This window comes from Bactrocera tryoni, chromosome 1 (assembly GCF_016617805.1).
Source record: "Bactrocera tryoni isolate S06 chromosome 1, CSIRO_BtryS06_freeze2, whole genome shotgun sequence".
Lineage (NCBI taxonomy): Eukaryota > Metazoa > Arthropoda > Insecta > Diptera > Tephritidae > Bactrocera > Bactrocera tryoni.
The window spans coordinates 14,286,396-14,308,281 of NC_052499.1; the positions used below are offsets into that span (position 1 = coordinate 14,286,396).

Here is a 21,886-nt window from a genome sequence, read left to right on the forward strand (position 1 = left end):
GCTAGAAACTAAATAAGTTCACGTTGTATCACAGTGGATTTGGTAAAAACCCTGACTTTGTCCACCCCAGCTACTCAATGTGTCCTATGTGACAGCATTATGAGCTGTGTAAGATTTTATATCTCAACTGGCTGAAGGCTGGGCATTCGCAAAAATAAGGTCCAACGTCTCGACATCCTCCACGCATGTTCTGCTCTCCGCCGCATCAACTTTACCATTTTTCTGAAGGTGGGATCTTAAGGGTAGGTGCCCCTGATGAAAAATACTATGTTACTAAGATCCATTTTGCCTAGTAGTAGATGCTGTTTGGTCTATTCGCTAGCAAAACTATCGCAAAGTACCTTCATGGTATGCTCTGTGTTGCTAGTGTTCCAAGACCTAAGGTGTTCCTCCAGGTTTCATTGCTGCATACAAACCTTGATGGTGCTGAATGGTCTAGAGAAACTTGGAGGAGTTGTATTCCTTGCTACCTCCGAGCGGGCCAACTCGTCTGCCTTTTCGTTTCCTTATTTTCCTAAATGACTGGGTACTCAAACGATATTTTCCAAGTTGCCCACTAAGAACCTAGTTATTGCGTCCTTACTCACTTAGCACCTACTGTCATGCCAACAATTTCTGATCGTCTGAAGGACTGTATTGTACGTATATTCATTTAGTTTGAAACTACTACTACTATGGATTGCTACAGGAGAAGCCGCCTCCTGTTCCTACAAGTATTTACATTTTTAACCCGTCGGTGAATATATAGATTTGCGGTGGAATTGTCAATTGGTTCATTCTTCTCTGCAGAAGAATGAAAACGTTATGTTTAATCCCTCAAAGATACTATTGTTGTATTTTTTAGTTGCTCTTTCGAGTTCCGAGAATAGAGTTTAATCGCTAGGAACGATGGAGAATACGGTGGATGCGGAAGCAATTCGAAGTGCGATTCATGAGTTTTTGTCCTAGTTTTCACTGACTTGTGATACGGTGCAAAACATAACTTTTTTTTCTTCAAATGCGGCCACATTTCAGCGGTTTCGCCCTTCAAATGGTCCAAACCCGCTGTGGAGCGGGTTCATCGCGTACATCGATTGGCATTCGGAGTGATATGACGGTTACATATCGACGCAAAAGCTTGGTTTTATTACGCTCGAACATCTCCAAACTCTACTCCAAATCATCAACTCATCTTTTTGCTCAAAAGTGAGCTGACTCGGCACCCGCTCTGCACAGGGCTTTCGTATACCTAAGGATTCGTTAATGATTTGATGTACATGTTTAGTTTTTATCTTTAGAGTGATTCGAACAACTTCACTTTGCGGTCATCCCAAAATATTTTGTGTACTTTTTGATATTTTCGTGGGTAACAACCGGAAACTCTCCATCAAGCCAAGTTAAAATTGTTTTCCTTCAAACAGCAATATTCCATTAACGTGCGAAATTCTTTTTTATCAATTTTTTCACAATAACAAAAGTTGCTCCGCTCATAGTGATTCAGTAACTAATGATCCAACAGCTGTCAATTCTAGTAGCGCCATCTATGGCAGACCACGACTTTTCAATTGACCTGATATTAATGAATACTTACATAATTCAGTGCCGGCATCCCAATATATTTCGACATTCCAAATGTATTTTTTATTTACATGAAGTACATAAGTATTTCAAGGTCAAAGCAGTGGCTACGAAAGGAATTTCTTATCGGTTCTGTTTTTAATTATTTCGTTGTTTAGCGAGTATTATCACAATATGTTACGAAGTATGCCAAAGTCAGTTTTAATGTGCTAGGCATTGGGAGATGACTTCATCGTGATCCATATGTAAACAGTTGTCCGTATAAATATACATATGTACATACATACATACATTTTTATATATATGTGCCACACGTTTATCACGAATTTTTCTCGGTTGTAGTGCTAATTTATCTGAACTCTCTTCTTTTTGCCTTTCATTTATCTTATTTATACGATTTGTTAAACAATTGTGGTTGCTTTTTTCCGCTAAATGCTCGCATTTATTATTATTTAGCGCGAGATTTTCTCGAAAGCTCCGCCACTGATAAATTCGCCTAACGCTTTTGCCTTTTATTAATGCTTATGTACTCATTATGTATATAAATATTTATATGTTTGTGGTTATAAATAAATATATTTGCGACGCCGCACAGCTAGAGAATTCTAAGTAGCGCCATACAGATTCCGCAGCTGCGGCAGCCGGCGGCAAAGCACGCCAACAGTCACTCAGTCTGTCGGTTGATTAGGCACAAGCGTACTTATTTCACAATTTGTTGTTGGCGGCGTCTCTAATCGAAATTGCGTGACTCAATGAGAGCGTGATAAACGTTTTGAGCGTTTCAATTCAATCTTGAACAGCCGCCGACAGCCTAGGACACGGCACAGTAGATTGCGTGCACAAAACGTCAGCTTATGTGTAAGCTTGTGCTTTTACTCCATATAAAGAAATCACTAAAGTTCACTTGGAAAGCACGACGCTAGCTTGTTGACTTCTAACAAATAACTGAATTAATAAGCCATCCAAGAACGCACTCTCCTCACTCACCGAACTCATGTGCGTTTTTCTTTTTAGCACCATCGAAGATATCCCCGAAACCCAGGAGGTCAGCTCCACCACCACCACTGCCCAACCAGAACCTTTGTCGGCCACAGCAAACGAGGTATACGACCCCAATACGCCCATACCCCGCCCACCGCTCGCCGAACTGACCGCACGCCCGCCAACACCCGTCGATGAAAGTGAAATGGCTGCAGCTAGCAAGGAAGTAAATACTGAAAAGGCCGTCGCCACGACATCCGCCAGCAGTGATAGCATCTTCTCTATCATCTATACGGTTTTCAAGAAGGTTGCCATTGTGGGCTCCATTTATTTGGTTGGCTATATGGGCTGGAGTGTCGCGTGGTTGATCGCACCGGTAATCTTGTCAGTGGCACGCGATGAGCTACGCAAAACCACCGAGCATAAACGCAGTATTGCCAAAGCTTCAGCCATGGCCTCTGAGAAGGATGTGATACTGGCGCGTATCGATGAGCTGCCAGCGTGGGTGAGTACAAGTCTAGAATTTAGAGAAAATACCGGTAATGAATAGTGGAATCATAACGCTTTACGCATTGGAGTATCTGCTGTAAGAATCGAGCTTCCGCGTTATTTTTTTCTTTGAATCATCTCTTCCGCAACTGTTGATCAGATTGTCTCCTATTTTTACACTTTTGCATTATGTTCACAGGTCTACTTTCCTGATGTGGAACGCTGTGAATGGGTCAATAAGGTACATATTTCATTCTATCTAAAACGCGCTGGCAAAAAACTTTTGTTTACTTCCCTTTCGCTCAGATTCTCAAGCAAGTGTGGCCCAATGCTAACCATTTCGCACGCACTCTCGTCAAAGAGACCATCGAACCGAACGTGGCGCTCGCACTCGCTAATTACAAAATGAATGGCTTCCGTTTCGATCGCATAATTCTGGGCACGATACCACCACGTATAGGCGGTGTCAAGATCTACGATAAGAATGTCGATCGTAACGAGATCATCATGGATTTAGATTTATTCTATGCAAGCGATTGCGATATCAATTTCTATTTGGGTAGCATGAAGGGCGGCATCAAGGACTTCCAAATACATGGCTGGGTGCGCGTGGTCATGAAGCCACTCATACGTTCCATGCCACTTGTAGGTGGCCTACAGATTTTTTTCCTCAACAATCCGAATATCGATTTCAATTTAGTGGGTGTTATCGATTTTATGGATATGCCCGGTTTGAGTGATTTGTTGCGCCGCATTATTGTGGAGCAAATCGGTGCGGTCATGGTCTTGCCAAATAAGCTGCCAATAACTTTGAGCAATGAGGTGCCAGCGATTAGCTTGAAGATGCCAGAACCGGAGGTACGTAGCGAGGATGTGGTGTATTGAAAGAATGTGCATGTTTAATTTTTTTTTTGTGTTGGTTTTGTGTAGGGCATTCTACGCATTCATGTTATTGAGGCTAAGGATCTGATGAAGAAGGATATCGGCGTTTTGGGCAAGGGCAAGTCAGATCCCTATGCAGTGATCAATGTGGGCGCACAAGAATTCAAAACGCAAATTATTGAGAATAACGTGAACCCGAAGTGGGACTATTGGTGCGAGGTAAGTGATTCTTTATTGATATTTATGAATTTTTTATGTTTGTGAATATATTTATAACATCATTTTTAGAGACTTTATTTTGTTTATTTTATTTTTCTTACAAAATTTATAATACATAAATAAATTAACATATATTAAAAAAATTAACTATTTTATGCACATTAAAAAAAATAAGTTTTACTTGTCATATCGATTTCTAAAATATGTTTAAAATTAAAAAAAAATTATATAAAAATTAAAAATAAAAATAAAAACGTTTTATTTTAATTTTTTATTATTAGAAAATTTATAAAACCTTAAAAAATAATTAAATTAATGTAAACTTATATAGTTTTTTTAAACACTTTTTTTTAATAAAAAAAATTAAATAGTATAAAATATTATTTATTTATTTATTTTTTCTAAAGAAAATAATTTATTTTTACACCTTTTTATATTTTTTTTAAGTATACATAAGTTTTTTATAATAAATAAATACATTTTTTTATTTAAAATAACTGTTAGAAAACTTAATTAAAAATTGGAAAGGAAATGTAAAACATTTATGAAATCAAACTTATTTTATTTATTTTTTATTATTTTAAAAAATTTATATAAATTTAACAAAAATTAGCTTCTTTTATTTTTTAAATTAAAGAAATGTTTAATAAAAAAATTGTATTAAATAAGATAAATAAAAAAAAATAAAATAAAACAAAATTAATTATTTTTTTCTTATTTATTCTAAAAAAAATTTATTTTTTATGCACGCCTGTAAAAATAAAAAAAAATAAAAATTAAAGAATTTTTTTTTAAGTTTTAACATACATATGTATGTATTAACAATTAATTTTCTTTTATTCATTAATTAATAAAAATATTAAATAGAACATCTTTATTCTTTTTTTAATTTGATCTAAAATTTTATAATAAATAAATATGTATATTTTTTTTATTAATAAAAATTAATAAAAAAAATAAATAAAATTTAGAAATAATAAATAAAACATTAAAAAAATTAAACATATTCTTTTTCCAATTTAAAAAAGTACGTAATATTAAGTAATATTAAAACATTTTATAAAATAAATTAAATAAAATAACAAATAAAGTGCAAAAAATATTTATTTATTTATTCTAAAAAAATTAATTTAGTTTTTATGCAAACCTTTAAAAATTAAATAAAATAATCTTTTTTTTAAGTTTATATAAAGTTTTTACAATAAAAAATAAATATGTTTTTTTTTTTTAATTAACGGTTAAAACAATAAGTCAGAAATCAAAAATGAAAAAACATTTAAAAAAGTTAACTCCTTTTATATTTTCAATTTAAAAAAATGTGTACAAAAATAAATAAATTTATTTATTTATTATAAAAAAATACTTTTTATATATATTTTGTTAAATTAAAATAGTAAAACAAATAAAGAAAAGAAAATTTATTTATTTTTTTATTTATAAATTTTATAAAATTAAAAAAATAAAAACAGGCTTTGCTTTTTAAAATCATTTGTTTTTTATTTTTAATTTTCTTTTGTTTAACCAATTAATTTAAAATTTTTAAGCATATTTTAGGAACTTTTTTACGAATTATTTTTAGAAAAAAATATATGTGACCTGGTCTACGAAAAGGGAGCTAACGTGCGAAAACTAGTTTTCTGGGAAAAGCTGTTAAAAATAATCGTTAGTTTCTCGTTATCTCATTAATTGTTCTCCTTTTTTTTTTGACACCTTTCCGTAGACCAGGTCACATATACATATATTACAATTGTTCAATATTTATTTTTTTTATAAATTTTATTAATTTTTTTGAGAAAAAAATATGTATTATAATTTTTTGTTCAATATTTATTTTTTTTTTGTGAATTTTATGTTTTTGCTCACGTATTGGTAAACAAATTAATAAATATTGATTTTTGATATGAACAATATTGTGAGAGTAAATGTCTTAAAATTTGTTATCATATTTTATTGTTTTTTTAATATTATGAAAATTTTTGAAAAACATTTTAAGAAACTACATATATTTTTCAAATCCAAATTGGCTGCCAAATTCTAATTTTTTATTTACTATTTACTATTTCGTTTTTTTTTTAATTTGTTTAAATAACTTAAAATTTGTTGTCATATTTGATTTTTTTTATTTTTAACAATTTTGTTTAAGAAACTACATAATTTTTAACTCCAAATTTGCTGCTTTTTATTTTATTTTATTTTTTTTTTTTGAAAATTGTTATAACAATTACTAAAAAAACGTACAATATTGAACAAAGTTTCTAATAATTAGTAATATTTATAAACACTAGCATTTAAGGAAACATTTTAAATATTTAATCCAAAAACAATTTTTCCACGCACATTGCAAAAGCTGAGTTATCAAATTTTTTTTTGGCAAAATAGTTTTAATTTTCCACATTTGGCATGCGTCAACAGTTTTTGTTTGAAAATTTTTGAACACCTACAAACTTTTTTTCTCACACCCCCAAATGAGTGTTTTGTGAGTGTTTGCACACTTTCGCACTTTACTCTAAATACGTATGTACATATGTATTTATATATGTTTATACTATTTTTCTATACTCCTGATACTAATTTTTATTTTGTTTCATTTTTGGTTTTCACTTTGCATTTTCAAAAACCAAACCAAATTCCTAAACGAAAAAAAATCATACAAAAATATTTCGAAACATACTATCTACTAAAAACAAAAAAAAAACAAAAACTAAATTAAAAAGGCTAAAATATTTGTTGAACTGGGTCAAAGCGTTGATATAACGGTATTCGATATGGATAATGGCAGAGATGATGAGCGATTGGGCAGGTAAGTCAACGAGAAGCATTGAAGTAAAAAAATAATGATTAATAAATAAATAGAATGAAACAAATTAAAGCAATAACTGCGTAAATAATATAAAATAAATTTACAGAAAATAACTAAAAAAATAATAATAATAATAAAAATATTGTTAAGAAAATAATTAAATTTAAACGAAATTCTACAGAAGTAAACATTATAATACAAAAAAAAAATAAAAATAAATTATAAATAAATAATTTTTTGAAAAAAAAAAACAAATAAAACGAAATGAAATTTTACAAAACAAAAATGTTTAATTCTACAGAAATAAAAAAATAAAAATATTAAACATAAAAAAAATATATATATATGTATGTATATAAAAAAAATATAAATAAATTATAAATAAATAATTTTTTGTAAAAAAAAAACAAATAAAACGAAATGTAATTTTACAAAACAAAAATTTTTAACCCTACACAAATAAAAACATAAAAATATTAAACCTAAAAAAAAATATATATATATGTACATACATAATAAAAAAAATATAAATAAATTATAAATAAATAATTTTTTGTAAAAAAAAAAACGAATAAAACGAAATGGAATTATACAAAACAAAATTTTTTAATTCTACAGAAATAAAAAAATAGAAATATTAAGCCTAAAAAAAATATATATATATACATACATAATAAAAAATAAATAAATTATAAATAAATAATTTTTGTAAAAAAAAACAAATAAAACGAAATGAAATTTTACAAAACAAAAATTTTTAATTCTACAAAAAAAAAAAATAAAAATATTAAACATAAAAAAAAAAAAGAATAAATTTTTTTATCAAAAATATAGCACGTTAAATTGAAAAAATTATAATTGAAAATTTAAAAAAGAATAAATAAACAGAATCTACTCACAACTCATTCAACTTCACGCATTTTTATTAAAATAAAGGTCACTTTAGCACGACAAACTCATATATACCTACACACATACCATATACCATTATTACCATATCACCCATACCCCGTTGGCTCCACAAACGCCCACACATGTAAGTGTCGATGCGTGTTTACCGTTAGTAACGTGAGTAGTTCGCTAGCTTGCTTCAGCGCTAAGTCGCTGTGCGTGTTTTTAATTTTATTTATTTTTACACTTCAATTAAAGAATTTCTATGCCTCTTACCCGAAAACTACCGTAAACAGTCTTTGCATGCCGTTTTCCAACACTTTTTGTACAAAACTCCGTTACCTTGTTACCTTTTGTGTTTGGTGTCACTTCAACTCTAATTAACACGAAGTACTTGCCAACGAAGAGGCACTGTAATGCGTGCCCCGTGAAAATGCTTCCGACTTTATGCCATTTTTACACAAACATATGTTTTTGTAGGCCCCTGCTTTTGCTGACGGCACTTTGGATCTGAAGGCCGTCTTTCATCTGTGGGATTCAGATATTCCCGGTAGTCCGAACGATGATTTTCTGGGCAGGTTTGCTAATCGCCTTTAATAGAATTTTGTTTTATGTTTTTTGCGTTTCTTTCGTTATACCGTTATACTGTTATTTGCTTTATTTTGATTTCATTTGCTGTGCTTCTTATTTTCCAATTTAATTTGGTTCCAAAATAGCTAAATGTTCCTTACTAACCAGTTTTTGTATAAAGATGCTTATTATACTGAGTTTTTTTTTAAGTTTTTGTTTCCTAAATTTGATTTTGTTTTGTTAAACTTTGCTTTGTTTTATTTAAATGTTCCGTTATTATTATAAAAATTATTTATTTTAAGTCAGGCGGTAGGAGATCTTACCATATTAATCGGCATTTTGTGATACCTTTAACAATACGGTGCAATCTTCTTCTTTATTGACGTAGACACAGCGGTTTTAGCCGAGTTTATAGCAGCGGAGGTTGTTGTTTCCTTTTCATTTGGGGTGTTTTTTACGTGGCGGGTCCCAAACTCAACATACAACCCTGAGTAGTGATGGTTTGCCTTCTCACTTTAGCTCGCCTTCAAACGGATGTTCTTTGGCTACCCAGAGGATACTTGGTCTAAGACCAGAAGTCGTGAGCTCCTTGAGCCATATGTTAAAAAATTGTTTTTGGTCAATCCCAAGTGAACGGCGCTCGGAGAACTTTCCTCACTTGCGTGAACTTCTACACATGACTCTATCCTCCTACGGTACAATAAAGTCATGAGACGACACTCTCATACCCTTCAACCTACAGTCCAAACTAGAGAAGAGTTATAAAACAAATCGGTGACGGATTTAGCAGGACAAAAAAGATCCTAAAAATGCAAAAACTGACAGGTCCTCATTATTTTCTCTATACAACAGTCCCCATGTAGTTATTTAAATGCTTTCTGCAAAGATAAAGTATAGTACACACACTGCTTCAAATGACAGCAGAAGGTTTTGGCAGAAGTAAGGTAATATAATCTCAACTCAAGAAGGACCTTAGTGGCTCTTCTACCAAGGGATAGCGGTATCAGATAGAAGAAGTTTAAAGTTACCCTTAGTAGCTACTGCTCAGGTACAGTACAATCAAGTGGTACACCAACGGCTCGAAAACGTCGGAGGGAATTGACGTAGAGCTCGCAGAACCACGCACAAAACTCTCAAAACCTATGGGTAGTTTTCCGAGCATATTCCAAGCAGAGAACTTTCGGTCAGTGCGTAGAGTTAAACCTCCAACGCAACTATCGCAATGAAGGTATAACTATACCAAGCGATAGCCAAGTGGCACTCAAAGCGATTTCAGCATACGAGATCAAATCGCTATTGATGCAGGAGTGTATAGATCGACTGAATAGTCTATCAGATCGTAACCAAGTGCACCTTATTTGGGTGCCAGGTCTCAAGGATGTAGCCGGGAATGAACTGGCTGATGAGCTTGTCCACTTACAACCTTAAAAGGTTTAATTTTGTAATCAACAACCCAAGGGAAAAGTCAGACTGCTTGTAAACTCAAGAAGCACTTATATAACATGAGCTTAGCTTCTTTCGCGAATTGCCGGTTCTGCGACTTGGAGTCTGAAATTCCGGAACACCGCTAATTGACTGCACAGCTGGCTGTTGACGCAGGATAAAAGCTCTTGGATCCAGGTTTCAAAATTGGGATCACACCACCTCAATAGCTCCTAGCAGTATATTGGAATTTATCAATTTTCTGGGGCTAGGTGAGTCGTTGTGACTTAGCAGAGGGCACAATAGATCTTAGGTCACAGTGCAATCCTCATTTCCTCGTAATACAAAATACTTTCCTTGGATCCACACTCATACTACAGTTACTTCTAAATTCTGCAAATTAGGGCAACTAGACTCAGGAAAATTCCCACTTTCACCACTGTAGCCGCGGAGATTGGGAGCGTGACTTGACTAATCACTAAGGCCAGAATCTTGAACAAATATTTTGAAGTAAACTGAAATTGCTCTGAGGAAACCACTGGAGTTTAAAACTCTTGAGTTTTTTCAAATAATGGTTTTTGACTTAGCTAAAAACACACTTTTCCTTCAATTCCTGTATTCCAACATACACACTACAAATACTCCCAGCAAACATATATGTATGTATTTAGCATGACAACCGACCTTTCTGTGTCTCAGCTCGAACCCAAAATTGCATGAATTTGTATAATAAAGTAAACAAACAAAAAAACTTCATCCTATACTATGTAACTAAGCACATGTTCGTTTGCCCGCAGTAGTCACAGCAATGAAAGTAGTATACAAAAATACACTCTTTAATTTTGGTAGAGTTCTTTGCTGGCTGAACTTTGTACGAAAATTTTATTTTATACTCATTTAATTATGTAAATGGCGCCACAAGTAGCAAGAGTTGGTAGAGCAATTATGCAAATATTGTTAGTTATATATTTAACGGTATACTTTTGTATAACGGTACATGCAGTATTGTGTTTAGACTTTGTAAAAGCAATTCAGCGAGTTATATTAAAAGTTTTTATTTGGCTTTTGTTCTTCTATGTCCCTCTCTCTCTCTCTCTCTCGTATTTCTCTTTTGCTCTCTCCAACCACGTAAAATTATGGCACTAACCGTAATTATAACCACTCCATCACCCTCAACTACCGAACGAGCAGGCTGTGGTTGAGGTGACGCAACATACCTTCTTGGTGTTTAGACTGTATGATTGGGATCGCACCGGCGATGATGAATCACTTGGCAGGTTGGCAATTACTTATGCACCTAAATGCTCTCTAAGTAATTTATAACGTTAGATTTTCACAATAGAAGCGCAAAACTCAAAATGTTACAAAATTTTGTTATGTTATTGGTGTTTTATTTCGTTTAATGAATCAATTCAGTTCTCAGTTGATTTTCGATTTTTTTTTTAATTTTATTTCAATGATTTTGAGTTTATGCTTGACCATAATCCAAAAATTATATGCATTTATTCTCATTATTCTTTCCAAACCGCTAGCTCGTTCTTTTAATATACTATTTCTTTCTATTCTCAATCTTTTCTAGCCATTTCATTAATTTTCCTCCTTTGCATCCACCCTCATCTCAAGCGCTTTCTTAGGGTGTCCACAATGCAAGCAACGTTTCGTTGTACAATTCTTTTCAGTTTGCACATTTCGTGAGACACGTGGCGGCTCCCAGGGGATACGTTTTTCGGGAATGACCTTGAAATAAAGTTAGAATAATATTTATAAGTGTTGAAGAAAGCGTTAGCAGGCTAGATTAGGTTAGGTTGTTTAAAAGGTCGTTCCTAATAAGGATCTCACTTGGACAGCTTAGAACGCTGGTTCGTTGTGGTACCTATAATGATGGTAAAATATCGGATAGTCGAAAAAGTATTTTCGTATTTTGTCAATAGATGTCGAAAGGGAAAAATGCCACGCAAGCCACCAATGAAATTTGTGAAACTTACGGGGACGTTGCTGTATCAATTCGTTTAGCACAACAATGGTTCGCTCGCTTCCGTTCTGGAAATTTCGATGTGAAAAATGCACCTCGCTCTGCTCGACCTATCGTTGAAAAAGTCGATGAAGTTATGGAAAAATTTGACCAGGACCGTCACATAAGTAGCCATGACATCGCTAAGGAACTTAACATTCATCATCAAACGGTTTAGAACCGTTTAAAAAAGGCTGGCTACAAAAAGAAGCTGGATGTTTGGGTACCACATATCTTTAAAAAATTCAATGGACCGAATTAACAGGAGACGAAAAGTGGATCAAATACGACAATCATGTGCGAAAAAGGTCTTTGTCCAAGTGTGGTGAAGCTCAACAAACGGTCGTAAAGCCACGATTAACGCCACGAAAAGTTATGCTGAGTGTTTGGTGGGATTGGAAAGGAATCATCCACTGTGAGCTACTCCAGCCTGGTCGACTGATTGATTCTACATTTTACTGTCAATAACTGATGAGATTGAAGCAAGCAATCAAAAAAGAGGGCCAGAACTGACCAACAGAAAGGGCTTCGTCTTCCATCAGGACAACGCTAGACCACACACATCTTTGATGACTCGTCAAAAACTGGGAGAGCTTGGCTGGGAAGTCTTGATGCATCCACCATATAGCTCTGGTCTTGCACCATCGGACTACTATTTGTTTCGGTCAATGCAGAACTTCCTTAATGGAGTAAAGTTGGCTTCAAGAGAAGCTTGTGAAAATTACTTGTCGGAGTTTATCACCGAGAAACCAAAAAAATTATACACTGCTGGAATAATGTATCTAGCGGAGAAATGGCAAAAATGGTTTACTAAAATGGTACATACTTGGTTCATTGAGGTTCATTATACATGTAAAAAAAAAAATTTGGAGTTTGATTAGAAAAGCGAAAAGACTTTTTCGATAACCAATATTTTAAAAGTTAAAGGTCAGAATGTTCGAACTTAATGAAAATAAAAAGATTTTACACCCTTCTGCGGTCCAACTAGGATTTAGAAGCTTTATGCTCACACTGACAGAAATTCATTAAGTCAACGTTATACTTTCTGTCGGGCCACTTCAATTCGTCTTATCTTATCAATTACTCTTAAAAAAGTTCACACAAGGCTGTGAAGACTTAGAACTTTCGATTTTTGACTTTTTCAATTATATAGTTGCTAATCTTTCATCAGCTTCAAAGTTCTTCTGCATTCTTATCTTATATTTTTTTCACTTACCACTTGCGTACGCTCGGGTCTACCGCTACAAGTTGGGCATCGATGCGCTAGTTTCGAAGTCGGTGACTTCAAAGCAACTGGCGGTTTCGTCGCAAGTTCTGGAGATGTTGGTCCATAGATGGTAATCAGTTTCGGTAAACTCGAATATGGGCGTGTTTCAAATAGTTTTTCGCGATTCAAGAAACTGCACAAAGAAAGTGGAAGTAGTATATAGAAAACTCATACAAATTTAAAAAATATAAAAGCTCACTAGTTTCTACAATGATATAGGCTATAATATTTGAAAGTCCTATACAACAAAACCGCTACTCACTTGGGTCGCGGTGCCAACCACAAATCCGACATACGCTTCGTCTTCATAATATCACCCAATTTCTGCAAAAGTCGCACATTCTCTACCTCAATACGTTGCAGGCGCTCCCTCTCGTTTTGCACCTTCTTCGGCTTGAGTATGACGTGCGAATAAATGGGGGGCGCACGCATATCGATGGCCGGTTTGGCTGAACGGAGATTGGCACGATGATGCTCGTAACGTTGTTGAGCCCAAGGCAAGTTCAAAAGCTTATCGCGTCGCGAAATCATTACGAAGTGTTGTTCTTCTTGACTCTTGAGATGAAGTGCGTTGTTGTGGTTATGTTGACACGATGGATTAAGTGCCGCTTAACACCCTAAATGTTGGTGTGTTTGCTGTGTAGTAAATCAACTGTGTGTAGAATATCTTAACTAAGCATTAGCTGTAGACACTTACTAAACAAATATGCGGTTGAAAGTGAGTGAGGGCTTATGGCTTGTTTATGTTGTTGCTCAGGTGGTTTTGTTACCTTGTCTCTACGGGCAGGTATCTAGGGGCTTTGATGTACATATGTACGTATTTTAAGTAGTCGCTTAGTCCATTAAGTGATGTGTGTATGTATCTAGTATGTGATATTTTGTAGCTATGCTAAGCGCTACCTGGAAACCAGTGTCAAGGACACCAGATTTGTATTTGTTAATGGATATCTAGGTTTTGTACTGGATATGCATTCAAGTATATGCCGCTACAAGTCAATCATAAATGTAAAATAATATTTTTAAATTTATTTACTAAGTGAGTAGCATGTAATAACTAACATCCCTTAAGTATCGGATTTATATACATACATACGTATTGCTTTACCTAGCGACATTCATCTCGGCATACACGCACATACATACATACATACTTTTCCTGTTGTTCGTTCGTTAGCTATACCTAACGAACTCATCCCTCTAAAGGACGAACACAGTTCCAGATCGCAGCGATTGCAGCGGTGCATGCATTTTTCATGCACTTCTTCGCTGAACAGCTGTAATTCTCATGTGCTTTTTCGTCATAAGATAGATATAAATATTCACTAAAATAAATTATATTTGTTCTTGCTTCGGCAGAACATATACTAAAATTGGAACGATACAGAGAAGATTAGCATGGCCCCTGCGCAAGGATGACACGCAAAATCGTGAAGCGTTCCACATTTTTTTGACAAACCGAGCTCACAAAGTATTGAAGATAAGATAGTGATCAAATTAGTAAAAATTATCCATAGAAGAAAAAACAGTCTAACCTGGCAATTTTTCGAAGTTAAATCTGATTTTTTAAACTAGGGATGTGTTATTTCGAACAAAAAAGCAATTTTCTCTTTATAACTGTATAGCTTAAATATTTTAAGTTGCCGAAAGTTTTTCCCAATTTACTATATGATTTATTTAGAAGATCTCTTCAAGTGTTCAAACATTTTTACCGCGAAAGTGCTATGTCCTAGTCCAAACAAAGAGACGGTTTTATATGGGTGTTCCATCGTAGTATTCTACAAAAAAATGTATACATAATTTTTCTTTATTGACGTAGACGCCGCTTCCGCGGGTATAGTCGAGTTTACAATGGCGCCCCAATCGTTCTTCCTGTTCGCTGTTTGGCTACAATTCGAAATTGCAAGTGTATCCAGGGCCTTTTACCCAAGCCGCTGTGTCTAGATTCGGTGAACTATGTCAATGTCGTCGTATATCTCGTACAGCTCATCGTTACATCGAAGGCCAATGCGCAAAGGACCATAAATCTTCCGCAGAAAACTTCTCTCGAAAACTCGTAAAATCGACTCATCAGATATTGTCATCGTCCATGCCTCTGCACCATATAGCAGAACGGTTATGATGAGTGGCTTATAGAATGTGGTCTTTGTTCGCCGAGAGGGGATCTTACTTCTCATGTTGGAAAGAGTTATTCTGCGTTGTATTTCGTGGCTGAGGTGTTAGTGCTGGTTCGAAAATACACGAAGTAATCTCCGATTTCGAAGTTATGACTGTCAACAGTAGCGCGGGAGCCAAGTCGAGAATGCGACGACTATTTGTTTAATGACCGGAGATATTTAGTCTTTCCCTCGTTCACTAACAGACCCATTTGGTTAGTTTCTTTATCCAACTTGGAGAAAGCAGAACTAACGGCGCGGATATCGATGTCATCGACGTACGCCCGCAGTTACTTACTAAAATCCAATGACTACGATCAGTATTCAATAAGGGACAAGTTCGTGAAAGTCAGTTGATAGTAAGACCTCTTCTAGTTTAAAAAGATCGAATTGATAACTTCAGCATGTGATTCAGAGGGTCTATTTTAACTCTGGCTGTTTTCTAATGTGGTATAAAGAGGCATTCGTAGATTAAACGAAGTTTTTTGCTCTGCGCGATCACAATCCTGATTCATATTGTTACGTAATTCTAATTGTGGATACAATTTTTCTTATTTTATATAAAACAGGTTCTCTCCTTCATCATTTTCATTGGTAGTGTTTTACTTGGCGGGTCCCAAACCAAGCGCACAACTCTGGGGAGAGATAGTTCGCCTTCTCACTTTAAGCCGCCTTCCAACGGATGCTTTTTGGCAACCCAGAAGATACTTAGTCTAAGACCGGACGTCGTGAGCTGCTTGAGCCATATGTAAAAGAATAGTTTCTGGCCACTCCCAAGTGAATGGCACTCAGATAACTTTCTTCACTTCCTTGAACTTCCACACATGGCCCCATTCTCCTCCTGGGGCCCTAATCTTGATTGTCACATGGATACTTGTATATGGTACATACAAATAATCCTTCGTTATAATATTGATTATAAAATGTAATCACTTTTTTGTGTGTTACCTCGGTATTTATAAAAAAAATACTCAAGCCTTCCCTAACATGCACGCCAGAGATGGTCTCTCATCTTTATTATATCCCTACTGTCACGGACTCTGGCTAGAAATATATGGTATATTCTCCCATCTGCGGCAAACTTGGCAACATCGTGGCTTTCTCACCTACAATGCTGTCTGAATTATGTTCTTTATTATACCATCAAGGCCCTCTTATTACAAAATGATGGCAGAGTTAAATTGTTTCTCAAAAACTAACTACAACGAGCCCAAACTATCTTTTCTGCCATTAAGATCATTTTTTATGCGAGTTTCATTGTTTTTAACACGATTTGTTTGATTTCTTGAGTTCATTCAAAACTTGTAAAATATATATTATAGTCGACACTAATATTTTGTATAACTTTTAGAGCCACCATCGAGATTTTCAATGTGATCAAGCGCGGCATAGTAGATACGGTAAATATATTAACAAATAGTACCTGGTTTCTGTAGTTTTTCAACACTATTTATTTATCAGTGGCTGACATTGGAAGACGCCAAACATGGTCTCTTACATGTACGCATGCAATGGTATAAACTGACTGCCGAACCTAACGATCTACAAGCGGCGATAGTGGAAACCCAACAGTTGCGCGTAACTTCCATGAGCACTGCACTGCTGACTGTCTTCATAGATTCTGCCAAGAACTTGAAGGTATTAATAACAGGTTTAATTTTATTCAAATATACATATATCTTCTACACTACCACGCAATAGCAAGCACGCACCAGCTCCAAACCAGATCCTTACCTAATTGCCATGGTTGGCAAACATAAAGAGCAAACTGCCATGATTATGCGTGATGATTCGCCGGTGTGGGAGCAGGGCTTCACCTTTCTGGTGAGCAATCCGGAAAACGAGTCGCTACAAATACGCATTGTTGATCAGAAGACTAGCAATGATATTGGCCAGTACACTTATCCGCTAAGTCTATTGCTACCCAAAAAGAATATGGAGTTGGTGTCACAACCTTTCCAACTGCAGAAATCTGGACCCGAATCGAAATTGATTATGTCGCTGTCGCTGCGCATACTCAAACCGGCCGAGATACTAGAGGAGGCCGAGCAAAATACTGGTTCACCAGACTCTTCAGCAGCACTAACACGTTCGAGCTCGCTGAAAACGCCCACGCAGGAAAGCGCTAAGGTAAATACACAACATATATTAACAAATTTAAGTGACATTTGATAGAGCCTTCTCTCTTAATTTCCACGCTTAGGATCTGCAATCACAAACTAGTCGCATTTCGGTTGAATCGCCCATTGCCGAGGAGCAAGTCGCAACAATGAATGCCTCACCCGCTGCCACACCTTATTCAGCTGCCCTCGAGTCGGGCGAAGCGGTGCTTACACATCGTATGCCCGATATGACCACCTCCTCCGGTGAATTTGGTCTCGGTCGCATACAACTTTCCATACGCTATAGTATACAACGTCAAAAACTCTCCGTTACGGTGCATAAAATCATGTATCTACCATTACGTGATCCATCTAGCATACCGGATCCCTATGTAAAACTCTATTTACTGCCAGGTCGTAGCAAAGAATCGAAACGTAAAACGATGGTGATCAAGGACAATTGCAATCCCGTTTATGAGGCGACATTTGAGTATCTGATTTCGACTGCTGAACTCGCACAAACCGAACTGGAGGTGACGGTGTGCTCGCAAAAGGGCTTCCTCTATGGCGGCAGTCCCATTATGGGCATGGTAAGTGGAAATGGCAGTTTCTGTTAGTAAAAAACTAAAGTTTTCTTTGTTTTTTTTAGCTTAAAATTCCTCTGAATGATTCAGAGATATCTAGTAATGGCATTAACTCATGGATGGATCTGCAGCCGGAGATAAAACACGATTAAGCGCAAAGTTTAGCGCAAATTATGCTTTGTAGCGGCGATATGTTTGGAATTAGCGGGTTTGCAGTGCCGGTACCAGGTTACCGCCGCTCGGTAATGCGCTTCAAGATACATCTTTTAGCTGAAATATAGTTACACCTCTCCAAACTTACTTCGTCGATTTTTTTTACATAAAAACTCGATGCACTTCTCGACTATGCTGTCAGTAGTGCCTATTGTATCAAAAAAAATTCTATACATATATATTTTAACACACAGGTATGCATAGGTCTTTCGAAGATCAACCTGTAAAATCACAATTTTTTTCAAAACAAAACATTATTTTTGTTTTTACTACTCTATTTCTCTAAGTGTAGTTTTATTATTTATAAAATATAAAAAAATAAACTAATATGCATTTAAAAAACGATTTAAAAAAAATTTTATTAAATAAAAATTATTAAATAAAATTTTTTCACATTTTATTTATTTTATTTCCACAATAATCTCGCTGAACTCATTATTTTTTATTATTATTCGAAAAAAATTATATTGTTTTAATAATTCTTATATTTACAAAAAATTTTTAAATATTTTATAAGCTACATTTAAACGATATACGTAAATATTCAACTCCTATTATTGCTTTGCGTATTAATTGTTTAATTTATTATTTGCTCTATCAATGCCTAACCTCACTAAAATTTAATTATTTTTTACAAATATACACTACTATGTGCCTTCTTCACTACTGCGTTGTTCAGCACAATCTCTTGGGTATACATACTATATGAATGTATCAAATAAATGTGTATGTATGTATGCGCAAAATTTTCAGAAAGTAATGTTTTAAATGTTTGTTACTGAAATTAAATAAAAATTTAAATAACTGGCGATAATTGTGAACTAAAATTAAAAGTGGATGTAAGCCAAATAAATTAATAAATAAAATTATATTAAAATGTGTATGTTTGAATAAAAATGTTTAAAGTTTTGAGGTAAAACTAGTACTACTACTCTCAAATGTTCTTGTCTCTTCTAGTATCTAGAAATAATTGCTGTTCTTACAGCGACAGAGAACATTCTCCATATAATCAGGACGAATGTTAACAGGCGGAGGCATGGTTGGATATAAATTACTCAGTCGTTATCGATGAAAAAATACAACTCCCAAATACTTTACCCATTGCCTGATGGCATGTAAACTTCAATCAAACTTTCTTTTCAATTCTATAAGAGGCAAACTTTTCATGGAACTCTCCATATATTTTTCTTGTCGATTTTGTTTGGGGTTCAACAATGGGTAAACTTACACACACCATTGAAATTATCAAGCTATGAAACCCATACACATACTAAACATTTGTCGACGATGTTAATAAAAGAAGATGCGGCGAAAATTTAGTTTCGGAACCCACAATTATTTAAGAATAATTTTGTATAAGGCACTTGGCAAGTGTTCTCTGAAAAAAAGCTTCCTTAATTCCCTAAAAAAAGGCATTGAAAGTAAAAGCAATCCAATAAACATGAGGGAATAACCCTGGAAATCCAAAAATTTCAGCTAACTAAGCATTGGAGGTAACAACATTAACTTTGCCTCAACTTGCCGGAAATATTCGCAATCGAAATACTATAACGTTATGATAAAGGAGGTCTCTGTATATGCAGACGTCACCTTGACGTCACCTTGGCGCATTCTCCAAAATATTTTACTGTATTTAGGAAATAAACCAACACATAAAACCAACAATTAAAGTAAAAGTGGCTACGAATAAGAACGACATGTTGTTAAGATGTCCAAATAAAACAGTAAAAATTGGTCAAAATGGGTTTTGTTTTATTTTTTGTTTTGCCGAAAATTTTATGTCATTAATGGTTTGAACGAAATGCCGGCCAAATGACCACCACGGCACCTTTTACATATCTCACCCATCCGTTTCCGCCAATTTTCGATGACACTGTGCAGCATTTCGTCTGGAATTACGGCTATGAGGTGCTGAATGTTGTTTTCGAGCTTCTCGAGCGTTGCTGGTTGATTGGCATAAACCTTTGATTTAACGTACCCCCCGAGAATATAATCTAGAGGCGTTAAATAAAATGATCTTGCAAGAAAATGACTGGGCCATTTCTCGAAATCAACGAGCCCCAAAACTTTGAACGCAATGTGCCCATGTTTGGATGAAAAATATAGTAAAACGTTAAATTTTTGGACCTGAACCACACGACCCAATAGCCACAATTCTGTTTGTTGACATAGCCAATGTGATTTTTGGATGAAAATCGCCGTGGGCTTCCATCATTTCCATCATTTCCTGCGCCCATCGGCACAGCTACAGCGCTTTAAATGGTCTGTCGGCATCAGTATGCCAACGCAGTCTTGTGCGGATGCAAAGCCAAATTTAACCCCACAATTCGCCATGTTGTCATCGAAGAGAGACCCAACTGTGCAGAACGGCGAGGAACTGGGTGATATTGGCCTCACCACTGGTCTGAACGGCAGCGGACTTTTCTTTAACGGGAAGGTGGCACACTATCCTTCAATTGCTTGTTTACAGACCATACTAACGGTGTATCTTCTAGCAACTTTTCAAGAGCTTTTAGAGCCAAGCGATGACGCTTGGGAAAATCCAGCGGCTTTAGTTCTTACACAAGCTGCATCGACTCTCTACGGTCTCAGCTACGGCTGCTATATTTTCCTCACCGCGTACTGGACGTGGTCTATTTGGTCGAATATTGTGCAGTAATGTATGCCGGGTCTCAAGATGGGTTTTGGTGTTGCGAATAATATGATTAGTAGGCCGATTACGTTAACCATATGTTGAGCGAAGCGCGCGAAACACATTTTTTACAAAACTAGAATTTTTGTAATAAAGTCGAACGATTTGTAAACGGACTTTCCACGGGGAAATGCCAAACAATATTTAACAAAAATAACATGACAGCTTGACACGACTCAGCGAAATCTGTCAAAAAAAAAAAAGCTATTGAAAAAAGTATCGCTACTTGGATCATCCGTTATAATCAGCACTGTCTTGCACAGCAGCTGTTTACGACAGCCAAATCAACTGTTCCCTAGTGTAAGTGTTCTCACTTTTCACTTTCGTCAGCTCACTGAATGCGGTGATTTCGTTCGTTTATCTGTTATCTTTAATTCGCATGTGCTTTTTTGAAATTTTGTTTGTACAAATACCGTAATATGAGGGAAACAATTGTTCTTGCTTCGGCAGAACATATACTAAAATTGGAACGATACAGAGAAGATTAGCATGGCCCCTGCGCAAGGATGACACGCAAAATCGTGAAGCGTTCCACATTTTTTTGCGAAATTTTTGTTCAATATTTGTTTAACTTTCTGAGTATTATATAATTTTTATATGTTTGCACACATATAAATTTTAAGTTTTTTTCAGAAAAAATATGAAATTTTTTTTAGACTCTGTAACTTTAATACACAAAAAAATTAAACTGTTAAGTGTAAGGAATATTTTAGTTTCTTGGATATAGTATAGAAGATTCTTCAGAGAATATATAGCGATGCTTTTTGTATAGAATTTTCCAGAATATTGTAAAAATATTTCCTTTTTGCATAGAAAGTTAATGGATAATTTGAATTTTTTTTTTTTTTTTTTATAGAATTTTTCCAGAAAATTTGAAAAATGTTTGCTTTTTGTATAGAACTTTTCCAGAAAATTTGAAAATGTTTCGTTTTTATATAGACAGTTTCAAAATAATTTGAAAATTTTTTGCTTTTTGTAAAGAATGTTTCAAGATAATGGAAAAATATTTGCTTTTTGAATGGAATTTTACCAGAAAATTGTCAAAATGTTTGC

General features: G+C 34.8%; 2 protein-coding genes and 2 non-coding genes across 10 annotated transcripts in view; 3 read left to right on the forward strand and 1 right to left on the reverse strand.

Annotated features, from left to right (window-relative positions):
* Nucleotides 1-18,443, forward strand: part of LOC120771882 (extended synaptotagmin-2-B) — a 30,093-nt gene extending 11,650 nt beyond the window's left edge. For 4 of the 7 annotated variants that reach the window (XM_040100185.1, XM_040100177.1, XM_040100168.1 and 1 more), the window contains 10 exons: nucleotides 2,572-3,043; nucleotides 3,227-3,268; nucleotides 3,334-3,885; nucleotides 3,958-4,128; nucleotides 8,300-8,397; nucleotides 16,594-16,642; nucleotides 16,704-16,880; nucleotides 16,944-17,372; nucleotides 17,446-17,934; nucleotides 17,994-18,443. In XM_040100185.1, coding sequence (XP_039956119.1) covers nucleotides 2,572-3,043; nucleotides 3,227-3,268; nucleotides 3,334-3,885; nucleotides 3,958-4,128; nucleotides 8,300-8,397; nucleotides 16,594-16,642; nucleotides 16,704-16,880; nucleotides 16,944-17,372; nucleotides 17,446-17,934; nucleotides 17,994-18,080 — 2,566 coding nt within the window. In that variant the 3' untranslated portion in view covers nucleotides 18,081-18,443. Of the gene's footprint in view, nucleotides 1-2,359; nucleotides 2,416-2,571; nucleotides 3,044-3,226; nucleotides 3,269-3,333; nucleotides 3,886-3,957; nucleotides 4,129-6,842; nucleotides 6,929-8,299; nucleotides 8,398-11,002; nucleotides 11,089-16,593; nucleotides 16,643-16,703; nucleotides 16,881-16,943; nucleotides 17,373-17,445; nucleotides 17,935-17,993 lie in introns of those variants that run through there. The other 3 variants (XM_040100194.1, XM_040100152.1, XM_040100162.1) reach the window with 3 other exon arrangements.
* LOC120771916 lies at nucleotides 11,291-13,694 on the reverse strand. Its single transcript, XM_040100207.1, has 3 exons — nucleotides 13,352-13,694; nucleotides 13,039-13,222; nucleotides 11,291-11,548 (listed from the first exon to the last, which is right to left on the reverse strand). Exons 1-3 carry the CDS (start codon nucleotides 13,618-13,620, stop codon nucleotides 11,399-11,401), a joined length of 603 nt encoding a protein of 200 aa, XP_039956141.1. The 5' UTR covers nucleotides 13,621-13,694; the 3' UTR covers nucleotides 11,291-11,398.
* On the forward strand, nucleotides 14,430-14,536 carry LOC120767115. Its single transcript, XR_005704661.1, has one exon. It is a non-coding gene; the product is annotated as a U6 spliceosomal RNA (small nuclear RNA).
* A 2,824-nt stretch (nucleotides 18,444-21,267) lies between the features above and the next one.
* Nucleotides 21,268-21,374, forward strand: LOC120767116. Its single transcript, XR_005704662.1, has one exon. It is a non-coding gene; the product is annotated as a U6 spliceosomal RNA (small nuclear RNA).
* Nucleotides 21,375-21,886: the final 512 nt, after the last annotated feature.